This window comes from Tasmannia lanceolata, unplaced genomic scaffold (genome assembly GCF_043159265.1).
Source record: "Tasmannia lanceolata isolate RefF3 unplaced genomic scaffold, GAP_Taslan_0.1 ptg000005l, whole genome shotgun sequence".
NCBI classification, from domain to species: Eukaryota; Viridiplantae; Streptophyta; class Magnoliopsida; order Canellales; family Winteraceae; genus Tasmannia; species Tasmannia lanceolata.
The window spans coordinates 21,273,738-21,290,692 of record NW_027518682.1 but is presented as its reverse complement, the minus strand read 5'-3'; the positions used below and the strand labels follow the sequence as shown (position 1 = coordinate 21,290,692).

At 39.3% G+C, this 16,955-nt stretch overlaps 1 protein-coding gene and 1 pseudogene across 3 annotated transcripts in view; one reads left to right on the top strand and one right to left on the bottom strand.

The window, feature by feature from the left end:
* The window catches only part of ALDH7B4 (aldehyde dehydrogenase 7B4), a 34,046-nt gene extending 32,460 nt beyond the window's left edge, over positions 1-1,586 (bottom strand). For 2 of the 3 annotated variants that reach the window (XR_013250839.1, XM_077380265.1), the window contains exons 1-2: positions 1,413-1,564; positions 1,187-1,335 (exon numbers count right to left, since the gene is read on the bottom strand). Coding sequence is in view for 2 of the 3 variants with exons in the window: in XM_077380265.1 (XP_077236380.1) it covers positions 1,187-1,321 (135 nt within the window). In the remaining variant the exon portion in view is untranslated. Of the gene's footprint in view, positions 1-1,186; positions 1,336-1,412 lie in introns of all 3 variants that reach the window. The other variant, XM_077380266.1, reaches the window with a different exon arrangement.
* Positions 1,587-8,921: 7,335 nt separating this feature from the next.
* On the top strand, positions 8,922-11,798 carry LOC143877938 (cation/calcium exchanger 4 pseudogene; annotated as a pseudogene).
* The last annotated feature ends 5,157 nt before the right edge of the window (positions 11,799-16,955 follow it).

Sequence of the window (16,955 nt, the reverse complement as noted above, 5' to 3'; positions counted from 1 at the left end):
GGAATTTCTTCAAAATTGTAGCTAAGAGACAAGAGAAGAAGCGGACCAGCCGTCGTTTTTTACTTCTCGCCCTTCTTTCCAACAGCAAGAGCGTAGCAGATCCTACCATTTTTCCAGGTTTTAGAAATCTGAGGATGCAGGAGAGATTTCTAAAACCTGGTTTTCTTACTTAAAATCCAAGACATGCTGCCAGGACAGACAGCGGCAGCAGCTTGATCATGAACTCTCTTTTACACTGTTTTCAAACTAAAAACCTGGAATCTAAAATCTGCGTATCCAAACGGCCCCTTAGAGATCAGCCTGAGTGAAGGTTTGGGACACTTTGTAATGGGGCTGATATTTCTTGTCTTCATGCGTCAAGAGATGCTATTAAAATTTAGGGATTTGCTAGCGTCCATTTTGCGGATGGCTTGTTGCATGTGAGAGCAGCCACCTTGTGAATGAAGACAAAATCTGCTGAAAAGTGAGCCTGTGTGGCTGCACTCGCATGCAACAGGCCATCTGTGAAATGCCTTTTGCAATGGACACTAGCAAATCCCTAAATTTTATAATGTTTATCCTTACAGTAAATTTTTGTTACAATGTCAAATATCGTCTAATATGACCAATCAAATAATTTTTCAATGACACCTATTCAAATACAGATTGCTAGCTTTGAAAATACAAACTTGCCTCTATCAACTATGAATTGTAAAAAGATAATGAAAAAAAGGAGTCTACAAGAAAAAAATAACAATCCCGTTATTTCCTAAGAAAAAGAGCCAGGCAAGAATTCCCAAAATTTAAGGCATGTCAATTTTTTATTTGTCTGAGAATTACATATCAGTTCACTTATCGAATTACCCTTCTACATCATTAGAACATCCAATCCGATCATGGAATTCAAAATGCCATCTTTCTCGCAGACTAGATAGAAAGGAAAAGAGAATTTCAATTTCAATAGAGTGAAGAACATCGAAAACAATCAACCGCAAACTTCTCAATCAAACACATATCAGAACGACAATGAAAACATATGATCTATAACCAAACTAGGATCTCTGCATCAATCAATCAAACAAAACAGATTCGCAGATTATTCCTAAGGAATTCGCATGAATTTTACAACGATCGCAGGAAATTCCATTTGCAGGTAAGAAAACCTAACCTGATTTCCATTCCCAAAAAAAAAAAAAAAACACCTGACCTGATTATTCGCAGGATTCGAAGACGCGACTATGGGACCGCTCCCTCTCCAGACGCCATTCACGTAACAGCCTGGATTATTAGGGCCAAGCCCTAGCTCCGCCAGAAATTGATACTCCTTCCTCGCGAACCCCATTTTTATCACAACGACTGCAAATTCAAAGAAGTAAAAGAGATCAATACATCAGCTAGAACGAGAGAGAGAGAGAGAGAGAGAGAGAGCGAACTTAGGAGTGGAGACGAGATCTACAGAATAGAAAATTTTCAGAGAACCGTCGTAATATATCGGCTGATACATGTTCCTGAAATTAAAAACTCATAAAATACATCCAAAGCAACAGCGTAAAAGAGCCCCGCTTTACTTTATACTTGGGATCTGCCGTACACGTGACAGGTGATTAAAAAAAAGCACACGTCTCATTCGGATTGTTAGGCTAACACCTTTACGTTACGTGTTAAATCTTCTGTGTGCATTTAATTAAAAGCTTACGCATGATATTCTCCACAACTTTCACCGTCAAACTGAAAAATCCTCTATGTGCTTGAAAATCGATCTGGCGAAGCCTTTTAACTAGACCCGGTAAAAAGTGACCCGGACCCGCGGGTCCACCCGGCCTGTCAAAACTGGCCGTGCAAGGTGTCCCTAGGGAAGTGCAAAGGTTTTATTTTGGCACCTTTTGGCCTTTTTCTCCGTAATTGTCATAAATTTTGCTTTTTCTATATAGTTTTTTCCTTAATTGTCATATTTTAGAATATTATTTCAGTTTTCTTTTATAATTTTTCTACTTTGCTTCCATTTTTCCGTAATTTCTCATTTAAAACTTAGTACCCCATGATTATTATTTATTGCTAGCCACTTTTTCACAAATCGTACTTCTGCCAATCTTTGGAGTTTGCACCACGTCAACAATAAGACAAATCTTTCAAACAATCAACATAAATGGTTGGCGAAGGTGGCTAGCAAATCCCTATACAACCAAAGGTGGTGTCATTGGGTGGAGGAATGTATTCAGACTCCAACCTTTTCTGTTCTTGTGAATGGCAGCCCCCAAGGGCACTTTTCTTCCACGAATGGCATTTGTCAGGGTGATCCCCTCTCCCCCCTCATTTGCTGCCTCTCAATGGAAATCCTTTCTAGGCTCTTTGATAAAGCTCTACAAAGAGGTAAGATCACAACTCCCTTTTCTCGTTGTACAACCTCAATTTCTCACCTTCTTTTTCCGGATGACCTGATGGTCTTTACTGATGGAAGCCTTCAATCTGCTAAAGGCATCTTATCCTATCTAAGAAAATTTAAATTGTGCACTGGCCTCCAAACAAATTTCTCAAAATGTGAGGTGTTTTTCTCGGGAACGTCTGCTCTTATCAGGAGGAAGATATCTGAGAAACTTAACATTTCTGAGTGGTCCCTTCCAATCAAGTATCTTGGCCTCCCCCTTACCACCGCAAGACTCAGCTCAAATGATTGCTTCCCAATTGTTTCTAAGGTAATGACCAGGATTTGTAGCTGGAGTAATCATTTCCTCTCAATGGCGGGAAGGGTGGAGTTGGTGAAATTAGTAATTCTATCTTTTCAAATTTATTGGTCCTCCTCTTTCAATATTCCCAAAGGTACCATGGACAAACTGGAAAGACTTTGCAAAGATTTTATCTGGGCGGGAAGTAATATGAAAAAAAAAGCATTCTGTATCATGGGATACAATCTGTAGGCTCATTCAAAAAAAAATACTCCTTATGGACCGATTGGATTTCAGCGAAGTATTTGAAAAACACGAATATCTGGATCATTAACATCCCATCCAAACCTTCTTGGGCTTTTAGAAGCATTCTTAAAGCTAGAGAAAGACTTAGAGACAAAATCTGCTACATTGTGGGAAAGAATCGGAGATAGATTTCTGGAAGCAGCCATGGCACCCGGATGGACCTCTGAACATGGTCATATCCCAATCAAAAACTGATTTTGCATTAGCAAAGATAAAAAATCTGAGTGAGATTTATTCTCAAGGGAGGTGGAACCCTCTAATTGATAAGGCATCACTGGTGGAAGAAAAAGTCCTTCTGGGGAAAGGTTTATTCCAAGAAGAATCAAGTAATAGAGTTGTGTGGAAGCCAACTGTTGATGGTTTTTCACTGTGAAAAGCGCTTGGCAAGAGGAGAGGATGAAGTTTTAAACTGAGCCTTGGGCGCAAACTATCTGGTTTCAAGGGCATATTCCAAAGTAGGCTCTTGTAGCCTGGAAAGCCCTTCACCAGAAACTTCTCACAAAGGACCACATTAGCCTCCAGAACAGAATTCCTGATGATAGTTGTGTGTTGTGCAACTCGGCAAAGGAAACCATAAACCACATTTTCTTCCAATGTGGCTTCTCTGCTTGGATTTGGAAATCGGTGTTATGGAGATGTGAAACAAGAAGACGTCTGAATCGTTCGCTCTCTGAAGAAGAAAAGTGGATCAGAAACAGGGGTAAGGGATCTGGTCAATGCTCTGTGGCTCTTAGAATAGCTTTCTACTCCTAAATTTATAGAATTTGGAGGGAACGAAATCTTAGGGTGTTTGAAAATAAGAGTACCCACAAAACAAAGATTCTCTGGGATGTATTAGAAGATGTAAAAATCAGTGTAAATTCCCTGAATTTAACGGATTCTGAAGACAATCGGAACTTACAGATGGCGGGAAACTTTGGTTTCAAACATTGCCCAATCAATACCTCTGTGAAGTACTGTAAGTGGACAGCTCCTAAAGAGGATGAATTCAAACTCAACACGAATGCTTCTCTGACTAATGAAGGAGGTGGAATTGGAGGAATTATCAGAAATGCTTCAGGTCAGGTAATCCATCTCTTCTCAATTTCCGTTGATAAAGATGAGATATATTCCCTGGAAATTCAAGCTATCTGTGAAGGCATCGGAGTGGCTGAAAAGTTAGGAATATCAAATCTATGGATAGAGGCTGATTCCACCTTTGCTGTGGACTCCATTAACAAGAAAACAGACCCCCCTTGGAAGAAATTGGACCAGATTTTCAAAGCTTGGCATAAGCTTGGAAGAATGAATTGGAAAATATCCCATATTTGGCGGGAAGCTAATGCAGCGGCGGATTTTCTCTCAAAAAGCAACTGCCCTTGCAAAGGGGTTGACATTCCTTGGAAGGTATTCCGGAACCTCAAAACTACTTATCTAACCCCAAACCATATGATTTTCAGAGCCCAATTCCAATCCTACTTGATGACCTTCAATCAGTCCACACCGTTGGATCCTTTTAATTTGACGTTAATTGCTGGGGATTTGGGATCGATTAGGAGCAATTTGTTCTGTTAGATGTAAATGTGATGATGGATGATCAATTTTCTAATAAAGGTGTGTTTGGCAACCATCCAAAAAATGCATTAATTACGTTTGATATAATTTTACAACAATGTTTATGAGGAAGGATTCAATTATTAGCTGATGGTTGCAATATCTACTTGATGTTGAGATATGTCATGTATGAACTATGAAAAGAAGGAAGACATTGGTGGTGGTAGATTCATGAAATAACAGTTAACAAAAGCATTTAAACAGAGTAGTCATAAATACAATAGAGGAGGTGTCCATGAGAAGAAAATGGGGCAAATAAATCACTTCTCAATGTTAAATATCGGTTTGGGTGGAGATGGTGGGACCCATTCCATCAAATCCCACATGAGGTGTAAAATGGGCATGGACATGGTGGACCCTAACAATAATTTCAAAATGGCAGGTCCCACCTATCTAAATCTCAGGTCAACATGTAAATGGTACTTTCTGCATTATCGAAGAATCTTGAATGACATACAATCAATTGTTGCTTAAATCCCAGAGGAAAATCCTTCCCATTCCACCTTTCAGGTTTAGCAAGGTCTGAATGCCTAAAATAAGGAAACATATAGGAGAAATCATGTTTAGGGGAAAGGGGAAATAAGCAAAATAGAAACAGAAAAAGTAAAACTAGAGAATAATAAAAATAATAATAATAAACTAAACTAAACTAAACTTTAGTCATGGCATGTGAATGGTTTGGATCATGACAAATGGTGGACCCGTTTGCTTCTTTAATAATAGAAAGTATATGACAGGAATATGTAGAGAGAGGGAGAGAGACTACTTAGTAAAATAAACCTCTCCCATACCTCACATCTGTTGGTGACGCTGGGTTGAGGCCGCTCGTTCAAGAAAACAACGCAAAACCTTCGATCTTAGAAACCCTAATCACATCATGGTAACCAAAGGGTTTATGGAAGGGTTTGCCATGGTGCTGGTAACCCAAAATATTTTATAGAAAATAAAATTCCAAGTTCCATTCAAAAATTAAAAAAATTTCCAGGTTCTATTATGTTTGTGAAGAAAGTCATTACTTATTGTTCACGTGATCCAACTTCAGCCCAGGGAGATTTTACTTCCAGTGACACCCAACCCATCTCAGATCCTGAAAAACAAAAGAAAGGAATATAGAGGATCAATTTTCTTTTTTAACTCTTCCTGAGATTCCAAAATCCAAACTATCTCATACAAGAATAAGAGTAAGGCCACATTTGGATACCAACAAGATTTAGATTTGGATTTAGTTGATATTTTGAGATAGATCAGATCTTTAGATTTCCAAATCAGCTACAACAGTGCAACAAATTCCGATTTTCAAATCTGCTCTGCGAGACATTATTTGGAAATCAATATTTGTGGCAACTTCCTTCACCATCGCTGCTCCTCGACGTTGCTCCGGCAGCAGCGAGACCTCCCTTCCTCTCTCTTTCTCTCTCTCTTAAAACATGATCATGAAGATGATTGATGTATTTTGTATTCAAAACTCAAATCCAAATCAAAATACAAATGCATGAGGTATCCAAACGGGCCCTAAGAGTTTTGTTTCTTAAATGGTAATAAGAGTAAGAGGTTCTACATTTTTATTTTGGGTTTTCACTTTTTGAATTTTATTCTAATGAATTAGGGCCATTTATTGGTCTGTTGTTGTTTTTTTTTTTGTAGAGAAATGTTAGAGAAGGTCCTACATTTTGTTATTGGGTTGTCTTTAAAATGGATCATAACACCCCATTTGTTAAATTGATTATTTGTGCTCTTTATAGATGAATTGGCGATACACTTTTTGGAGAGGATGAAATTGTATCTTTCGTATCCTCACGAGAGAGAATGAATAAAAAAATATTTTAAGGGAAATTTATGAAAAAGAAAGATGTGATTAGAGATATACCTCGTGAAGAAATTACAAAGAACTCTCACTGAAGATTCTGCTCATTCAAAAGCTAAAAGGAGATTTCCATATGATAGAGGCATGACTCTAGAGAGTTTCTTCTTTCTTTTAAAGCCAAGGAGAATTGTATTCAATGGGATGTTTCTAAGGATAGAAAAGGGGGACATGGCCGTTTGGATACGCGGATTTTAGAATCTAGGTTTTCAGTATGAAAACAGTGTAAAAGAGGGTTAGAGACAAGAGAAGAGGATCAGCTGTCATTTTTGACTCATTTTTGACTTCTCTCCCTTCTTTCCATCAGCAAAAGAGTAGCAGATCCTCTCATATTTCCAGGTTTTAGAAATCATAGGATGTAGGAGAAATTTTTAAAACCTGATTTTCTTGCTTAAAATCCAAGAAACGCTGTTAGGACAACATCCAGCAGCTTGATTCATACCCTCTTTTACACTATTTTTCAAACTAAAAACCTGGATTCTAAAATCCGCATATCCAAACGCCCCTAAGGTTTTTATATGCATTTAATGGGAAATCGTTTTGAGAGTCGTGGCTTTTAGAAAACTGGGAAATAGTTGCGTGTATAGAGGGGATATAGAGTGTATACGTTTTCTCTTGAGTTGGAATAGAAATAAATATTTATGACGTATAAACTTTCAAAAACATTGGAATTATTGATCATAAAAATTGAATGCGTACTGGACTTCTTTGACCAAAAACAGGATACAATGGTGGGATAGAGGAGGGGCTAACACGTGGCAGCACCGTGGCTTAGAGGACTCCGCTTTACATATATGGATAGAGAAGGCCTTTTATTCTATAATTTCTCCTTTTGAGTAAGTTTAGGGGAGAATGAGCAGTCATCAAGATTAATTATAATGATTTATGGGTCCAAAAAGATAACATGCATTTGTGGTCGATATTAATGATCTCGGACAGTATTGGAGTAATTAGTCAACATGACATTGGATTTGCCATGTAGAATAGCGGTAAGAAGTATCTGGCTGCACGGCATAGTCACGTAGAGTACGAAAATAAGTAGGGGGTGTCATTATTAATATAGAAAGGTATGAGAGAGAGAGAGAGAGAGAGCACCATTTCCATGCTGCAACATTCCCATATGGACTGGCTAGACTGGAAAGGTGATCCAACAGTCGCAAACACTGGCTATGTGCAAGAGGCTGCTGCTAAGGAAGCCATCGAGAAGGAGATTAAAAGGCTGGTTAAGGGTAAATGGGCATTGCAAAAGCGAGATAAACTTAGAGTCCAAGATTCTAGGAAACTCGCCAATCACATGAGACTCTAAGAAAGACAAATTACCTAAGCTGCTAAAGACTCGACTCTATAAAATGGGACCAAACTTCGAGGTACACATCTCACAATGACTTCGCATGGCTCTTCCTCACACGTTTAGTTTGTACTACTATTGCCTTGTCTGCATTGGAGAGTCCCCCGGAGTTAGACTCCAACATGTTTTCTCTGAGTGTAGGTCATCTTTACGACTCAATTCTACACCACTTTTGAGCCAGTTCAGATTTCAACTGCAACAGGGATCTCTTGGGAATTTTGTTTCTAGGGATGCCAAAACAATGCATGCTACTTGAATTGGCCTTTTTCGTGGAAGACTGCCTAAAGATTTGATCAGGCAAATAGGAACGTTTGATCTGTCTATCTAGATGAATGGAAACATGATCCACCGGGGATGATCAATGGTTAGGATAATCCATTGCATATCGATCCTTATTGTATTTTTGTTTGGAGCTTACGGTTTCAAGTTCTGTTTCACTCCCTGGCCGCGCGGGGGTGGTTGTTTTCACCTTACCTAACAGTGCTATTTGGCTATCAGTTATGTTCTATTTCACCCCCTGATGTGGTTCTTTTCATCCTTCCGTGTGGATTTCATTTCTTTTACGAGAAGAGATATAATTCAACCTTTTTTACATCCAGGCACTCACTCTATTGTATTTACTCATTTTACTAGGTGTGCAACTTGGGTCAGGTTGGGTCCAAACCAAACCCAACCCTATGAAGTAGGAACCATTTACTCAATCCGAACCCGAACCCAAACCGATCCAAGTTCCAACCCAACTTAAGCCTAACCCGACCCGAGTTTTTAAGCATTAAATGTGCAAACTAAAAAAATGTCAGGTTTCACTCTGGTCAGGTTGCACGAGCCCTCAACCCGAACCCGAACCCGACCTGAACTCAACCTGGGATAGTAAAACTCAACCCGATCCTAACCCGAAAGATTAAAAAAAACCCAACACCCGGTCAACCCGAACCCGAGTTGCACACCTACATTTTACACTACAAGTGGGTGGTTCGGGTCAACCCATATATGTATCCAAGCCGTTGATTTGTGGGTCAGCATTGCTGATCATACATGCCTTATAAATCTTTTCAACTGGTCCACGCCATAGGGTTTTGGTGACCCACTTCAACGGCGGAGAGGCCAGCGATGGGCTCGCGTGCTTTGTGTTTTTTGTTTTTTTTAAAGAGAAAATGATATATTTTCCCCTGTTTTTTTAAAACGCGGAATTTTGTTTCACACGGGATCGGATTGTAATTTCTTCTTCCTGGTTTACGTGAATTGCAAGTCACGGCGACAAATCGAAAGAGAAGTAAAAGCGGAGGGAAAGAGAGGAATTTTCCTTAGTTTGACGAAATCCCTTCTGTTTTTTTTTCACGTAATTTTTCGCTTTCAATTCGTCTTCTGAAAACCCCTCTGGATCTTTTTATATTCTAGGGCAACCACCTGTTTCGTTTTCACTCGAAGAGCTCCTCCAATTGAAAACAGGGAATTTCAACCCAAAACCCTAGCTCTTGAAATTCGATATTTGAGATGCTGTTCAAGATTTTTGAATTCTAAGTTCACGATTTCTTCTCGTACATCGGAGATCTCTATTTCATTTTTTTGTTTTCTTTTACCGAATCCCAAAACCCTAGCTTTGGGATATTCGGTATTTGAAATCATCTGAAGTAGAATTAGCTTTGGGATATTCGGTAGCTTTGGGATATTCTCGTACATCGGAGATCTCTATTAGCCTAGCTTTGTGATATTCAGTATTTGAAATTTGAAGTGGAATTCTGGATTCCTTAATCCAGACAATTTGAATTCATGTCCTATATTGTTCACTGAGGATTTTAGGGCTAGAAATGGGAGAGAATGTTTATCACCGTACAAAACGCGGCCAGTTTCGTTCGATATTCAATACCTTTTGTGCTATGGCGGTGTTTTTCTTCTTTTACAATCGGGAGGATGTTCTGAAGAATCCATTTCTCAGGCAAAGCTCTTTGGTGGGTTTTCCTCAATGGAGCTCAAGTGGTGGGTTTCATGATCACTCAAATCATGTTGGATTTCCACATAGAAGAATTACTGAAATTGCTGTTAATTCGACAGAATACATTCGAAATGATCCAAAATTTGAGACTAACATAACAGTCCAGAATTCTGGATCATGTACCGGCATAGTGGAACACAAAGGTTATGCTACTCAATGTGAATTCTTAAAAGCAAATCCACATTGTACATCTGAAGGATTTCTTGATTACACTACTTTTTTCTACTGCACTTGTGAAAAATTACATGTCCTGGGATATGCTGTTTTGGGCATTTGGCTGGCTGCTTTATTCTATCTGTTGGGTAACACCGCCGCGGACTACTTTTGTTGTAGTTTGGAAAAGCTTTCTTATCTCTTAAAGCTCCCCCCTACTGTTGCCGGGGTCACTCTTCTTCCGCTTGGAAATGGAGCCCCAGATGTGTTTGCCAGCATTGCCGCTTTCGTGGGCACAGATGCGGGGGAAATTGGATTGAACATTGTGTTGGGGGGTGCTGTTTTTGTTACTTGTATTGTTGTTGGTACTGTCTCACTATGTGTAGCCAATAAGAGGGTTCAGATCGACCGCAGATGCTTTATTAGGGATATCAGTTTTTTTGTCTTCACCCTTATGTCCCTGTCCCTGATTCTAATAGTTGGTAAGGTGGGTATCTGGGGAGCAATTGCATTTGTTTTGATTTATGTTGTTTATGCATTTTTTGTGGCTGCAAACGAGCTTATGAGGAAACATGGGCGGAGATTGAGGTTGGATGTTGTTACACCATTGCTTCCACTTAGAGGAAGTTTCTTTTCTAGTGGTATCGAAGAAGATGAGTCTGTTTATAGCCCGTTACTTGATGTAGACTTTCATTCGGATGCGGCCAATTTGCATGCTACTTTGCCACAATGGATGTGGGCTTCACATGTGGCCATTTATTCGAACTACTCCGTTAAAGGTAGTTTGACAGAGAATGCGAGGCCTTTGTGGGGTTGGAATGAGGATGGAGAGGCTGATGGATCGACATTCTCCTGTGCTAAGCTCTTTTCACTAATGGAGATGCCCTTGACACTTCCAAGGCGGTTGACAATTCCAATTGTTGAGGAGGAAAGGTGGTCAAAAGGCTATGCACTTGCCAGTGCTTCTTTAGCACCAATTCTTCTGGCATTTTTATGCAACACGGATAGCCAGAATTCCCAATTTGGGAAATATTTATATGTTGTAGGTGCTCTTGTCGGTGCGGTCCTTGGGGTTCTTGCTTTTGTCTTCACCAGATTCGATCATCCACCACGCAGGTTCTTATTTCCATGGGTTTTAGGAGGATTCATAATGAGTATCGTCTGGTTTTATATTGTTGCTAATGAGCTTGTTGCACTATTAGTTGCATTAGGTTTGATTCTAGGGATTAATCCATCAATTCTCGGATTGACCATACTCGCATGGGGCAACTCCATGGGTGATTTGATGTCGAATGTTGCATTGTCTATGAATGGTGGGGATGGTGTGCAAATTGCTCTGTCTGGATGCTATGCAGGGCCCATGTTTAATACACTTGCTGGTGTAGGGGTTTCAATGTTGATTGGCGCTTGGTCGCAGAGGCCTGCATCGTACATTGTTCCAAGAGATAGTAGCCTCTTCTATACTATGGGATTTCTTATATGTGGAATAATCTGGGCTGTCTCTGTTTTACTCCGGAATGATATGCGCCCTAGCAAGATGCTAGGAGTTGGCCTTATAACCCTTTATTTGATATTTCTTTTTGTCAGGATCAGTTCCTCAATAGGGATTATATCTCTACCTGGATTACATTGATATTTGATTGTAATTATTAAAAAAAACGAGTGAGCTCAAATAGTTTCTGTATGTATAAAAAACCATGGGGGTAGACCATCTTATTGGGTTCCATATTTAATCAAGGATCAGGAAAGATGGATTCATACAGGTTTGCCCATATCATCGAGTTGATTTGGGTCTGTAAAGTAGGCATTGGTTGCGCCTGGCACTATGTATACAGTATATAGTAACAAATCAGAATTGCTTCTTTTACACATTTATTATGGATTTTCAGGTAATTTTCAAGAGATTGTTTAAACTTCTTGTGCCCCTTGTTATCCTTCTCGAATCGTATATTTAATCCCAGCTCATTTATGCTCTTCTATGCTTATATTTTCATTTGTATTAACCTATCTTGTGGCAGGCATTCCGTTGGTATTTCTTACAGAGATTTGACTCATAATCTTTGCTGTTGTTGTTGTTATTATTTTTTTTTTGAATAATTGGACTCATACTCTTACATTGGCTCATGATTTACTCAAAGATAGTCACAAAGTCACAAACTATGCTGCAATTTTTATTGGGCATTACTTTTTAAAGATATGAAGAAGTCTGTGGGTGGTGGTATTTGTTTCCCTTTTTACTCTTCAATTCCAGTACTCATGAGACAAGAATGGTTACTTCTGCTACTTTTATTTCTCTTTCACTGATCCTGTGTGTGTAACAATTAGGTGCCATATATCGATAAAAACTCTCCCGTTTGGTAAATTCGTAATCAAGTTGAGTGATAAGTGTTAACATGTTCGTCAAGAAACTAAGATTGACATGTCAGGAAACTAAAGATTGACATTACACGTTCTCTGTGATCTCTCTGTGATTCTGGTTGTTGTTAAAAGTAAAAGGATTGTTGAACTGTGAAGTTGTCAACAAAAATTTACACTAATAGACTGCTGGTGGACTGATCTTGCTGTTAATGCTAAGTCTGCCAATGACCATTTGACTTTACCAAGTTACAGTTATTTTTTGAAACGGAAGAAAATGGTTAGAAGCTGCTATTTATAATGCAATAAAATCATAACTTATTCCTCAATACTCGTTGCTTTTCATTTCAAAAGAAAAAATCATTCAATGACTAAAGAATGAATTGAGAATGAAGTTTTGTGCTATGTTTTTTTCTGTCAGAGTTGGTCAGCTGTTAATGTTTTTATGATCTGAAGGGCTATAAACAGTTACCATGCAAATCTGCAATCAAAAGAAACTGAGAGTGCTTTTATGTTTACTTCCTAAATAATCTTAGGCTCGTGAAATAGATTAGTAAACCAAAAACATATGCCTAGAGATAACTGTCATGAGCCACTGCTATAACATGCTAGTGGAAAATCCTATAGCAACTGTAGATCCCTCCAAGGACGTAACTTTCAGCGCGGTGTTCAAGGCATTGCCAGAGCCCAGAGGTATAAAAATAGTATAAGGTGCATATTTTGTTGGAAAATTTATCCTGGGAGCTAGGATATTCTCCCTTGGTGGAGCTAAGACTACTTCATGCAAATCTAATTTTCTTTCAGAGAGAAGTTAGGAATTTAATTCAAATTCTTCGCTTTGCACTTTATTAATTGCTTAACTGGGAAAGAGGGAAAACAAGAAAATATTGATGGGTATTGAATTGATCTGAGTTGCTGGTAGCATATGAAAAGCCTTCAACAAAAGGATATAAACTTTACGTTTGTGAGTAGCGGTTGAGCAAGTTGATTGTGAGCCTGGCACCTGCAATGAATTCCGTTTGATTCATTATTTGGACAAATTTTGAAGTACTTCTCTACATCCTAGAGTCGCCTTACATCAACCATCGAAGTTGCAAATCCTATAGTAAACTATCTACATCACACATTATATTTAACTAGTACTGCCACTTTGGAACCTACTTATGCTCCCTTTATAGTTCCTCTCACACAATCTTGTGGACATGCAAGGCTGAAACCACCAGCCACCCTACCTTTTCTTTTCTTCTTTTGCTTTGGTGGGTACTCCTCAACCTTCTAAGCCATATGAACTTAACAAAGTGTCCTCTCCTGCTGTGGGGCGTTCTTTGTAGGTTTGTAGGTTATGTTTAGATTTATACTTTTTTCCAAACTTTGAGCTTAGCCTGCTGTTTTTGTATTACTGTCCCTGGATGTAACAACCTTCTTGAAGGGACACATTAAGGTGCAAATGAATTCAGTGTTTCAAAATGCGGATGCGGATGCGGGTCAAAATGCTGCCAAAGCAAATGCTATTCTACTTGACAGGATGTCGCCGAGTAATTGGTTAACATGGAGTACTTGGTTGACGCGGTTGCGTATTCAGGAGAGTGAAAGGAGTTTTGATTGACTTAGTAGGGCAAAAGGTGGACTCGGATGTGAACATGGCGAGGGTAAAAAGGAGTCGAATTGGGCGAGAACCAAGCTGAACCTTTTAATCGACATGGACACATAAATCATTCTCGGCGTCGAGAGAGATTTGATCTTCCTTGAGTAACTTGGTGAGTGCTGTCCAAGAAAGGTGAAGGAAGAAAATGAAATACGAATATCCGACTTGAATGCTAGTTTTAAGCTACTCCTGGGCTTGCCTATCCTGTTGCGATAACTTTATCTCGGAATTATCATGGTTGCTGTAATATTGTATCCAGGCAAAAAAGTTGGCATGAACAGAGGATAGCAAGTCTAGCAAATGATAAAATAAAACCGAGCTTGCAATGCTCATTGAAGAGGGCCTGAATATTCTCTACAGAATAGAAATCCTTCGATAAGTTGTTCTCTGGATTGGATACCTTGCTTGGATAATGTTTATCTTGAATAAATTCCCGGTTTGGCTACCCTGCCTGCTTGTATGATATACCTTGGGCTGTTATGGACGTGAAACTGTGAACAAAGGATAGCAAGTCCCAAAGGATAGAAATAAACCCAGTTTGTTTAATGGAATTTTCTGAAGGTCATATTTGTATCTCATCTTGTAGGCCATTGACAAAATCTTTTAGGCGTAGTTGTCTTGCAGAGTGGTGAATTAGAACTGAAGTTGTCAACTAGTGTAATAGCAGGGGAAAAGTCTCCTCTGACAATAGTGGTAAGTAGTGTATGGTTGTCAGCTAAGTAGTTTTTAAGACGCGGAGTGTCATTACCCAAATAAAAGGGTGTGGAGTGCTAAATCCCATGACTCTACTAGCAAAAATCTTTAATTTTTAAAGTAGTTTGGTGGGGGAGACATGTTACATTAGTAGTTTGACTCACAACATGTAACCAAAATTACAAGTATTAAAGCCCAAAATTTGTGCAACAAAACATATTCCTAATGAACATATAGGGTAATTTATGAAGAAATTGTGTTATATTTCTCAAATATTAGTTGGCTGGTTGCGTATATTGTTTGCACTGAAAAGTGGCGTCTTATCATGAAAAAGGCCAAAATCCCTTCTTTTTCTCTAATTTTTATGCCTTTTCATATCCACGACCACTGACAACCATTACTGCAGCTCAGAAGAGTTAGAAGGGAAGAAAATGAAAAAAGAAGAAGAGGAAGACAAGAAAGATGAAGAAAAGAGGAGGAAGAGTAAGGAAAAAGAAGGATCGAACTAGGAAAATGGTAAAGAAGATGATGAGAAAAAAAAAATCAATGCTAGAAAAAATGGAAGGCGTCGGAAAAAATGAAGAAAAAAGAGCAAAAAGAAGGAAAAGTTAGGGTCGACTAGGAAAAGTTGGGAAAAGTTCATGTTGAGTTGGGAAGATTTGGGTTTATATTGGGAAAAGTTCAAGCCGTGTCAGGTAAAATATTTCCGACTCAACCTTAAGGTCCTTAACTTTTCCCGACTCGGCCCGTACTTTTCGACTCCAATTTTTCCCTACTCGAACCCAAGTTTTCTTGACATGCTCCAACTTTTCCCGACTCGAACCCAACTTTTTCATAAGCAATCGCAATTTTTCCTACTAGACCCGAACTTTTCCTGACCCTACCCCAGCATTTTCCGACATGACCCGATCTTTTCCTGACGTAACCTCCACTTTTCTTACACGAACAGACCTTGTTCTACCAGACCCCAACTTTTTCTACTCGATCATAACTTTTCCTTCACCTATCTTTTTATTTTTCCTACATATTCTATTTTTTTAGGCGTTGATTCTTCTTTTTCTTTCTTCCCCTTCTTTTCCATTTTTGGCCCTTTCCATTTTTTTGGCATCGATTCTTCTATTTTATTTCTTCTTCCCCTTCTTTTTCTTCCCATTCTTCTTCTCCTTCCTCTCCCTCCTCTTATGAGTTGTAGTGATGGTTGTTGGTGGTGGTGGAGATGGAAAAAAAAAAAATTAGAGAAGAAGAACAAATGGGCATTTTGGTTTTTCAACGTACGGTGCCGATGTGAAAAATCAAATAAAACATCATTCCCCTGTCATTTTAGGAGTATAATGCAATTTCTTCACAAATTTGGCATGACTTTCTGTCATTATCTCTCATGTCAAGGAGGGCTGACCCTCACCCAACCCGTCTCTAAATCTTGTAACCGTAACCCAGCTTGGGTTAGAGTTGACTCAGGGCAAATAAAGAAGAAAATATAAAAAACACATAAACCTAAGACTTTGGAAATCATGATAAAATTAGGTGCAATAGCATCAGGTTCCGGTCGAGCTGCCCAAAGCCTCCACCCTAACCCAACCCCAAATTTAATCAGGTTCTTTCCCAACTCTAATCTAACCCAATGCGAGGAAACACCAACATGAGCCCAGGCTTGGATTCGGGTCAAACTGGCTAAGACTTCAACTCTAACCCCACCCGATATTAAATCAAATTGGCTTTTCTCAACCCTAACCCAACCTGAGGAAACGCCAACCCAAATTGGGTTGAACTCAATGGGTTCAGGTTGAACCCTGCCAAGTTGCACCCAAGGTAAAATCCGTCCATCCAATGAGAGCCTGGTACATGGCACCAAGCCCACTTTGGCAACCGAACTTAACTTTTAGGTAACTAGGGTAAAAAGGTCTCTCCATCTCCATGAATAGCAACCCCAAGCAAAAAGGAGAGTGCACTACTGAACCTAGCACGACAATTCTCCTAGAAGTTCGGAGGTCTGAATGAAAACTGATTCCAATGAGGAAACTCAGCGATCATCAAGATAAGCATGGAAACTAATTCCATGGAAAAGTCATCCAATAAGGAAAGACTCCCACGTATGCAAGTATCTCAAACAGCCTAGGACTCCTCTATAAAAGACCCCCACACCGATCTCTCACCTAAGCACCGTTACTCTGCTTCGTTACTGCATGGATTCTTGCATGTTGCCGATTTTTGAGAACGAGGGTGGGCCACATGGGTCATTTGTGGAGAGGTGATCTAACGTCCGTCGCACAGAACCAACTGTTTTTAATAGTGGCTGCCGTCAGCAATTTTGTTTTTCAATCACATAATCCCTACACTAAAAGTGAAAAGCGAGATATTAATGCAGA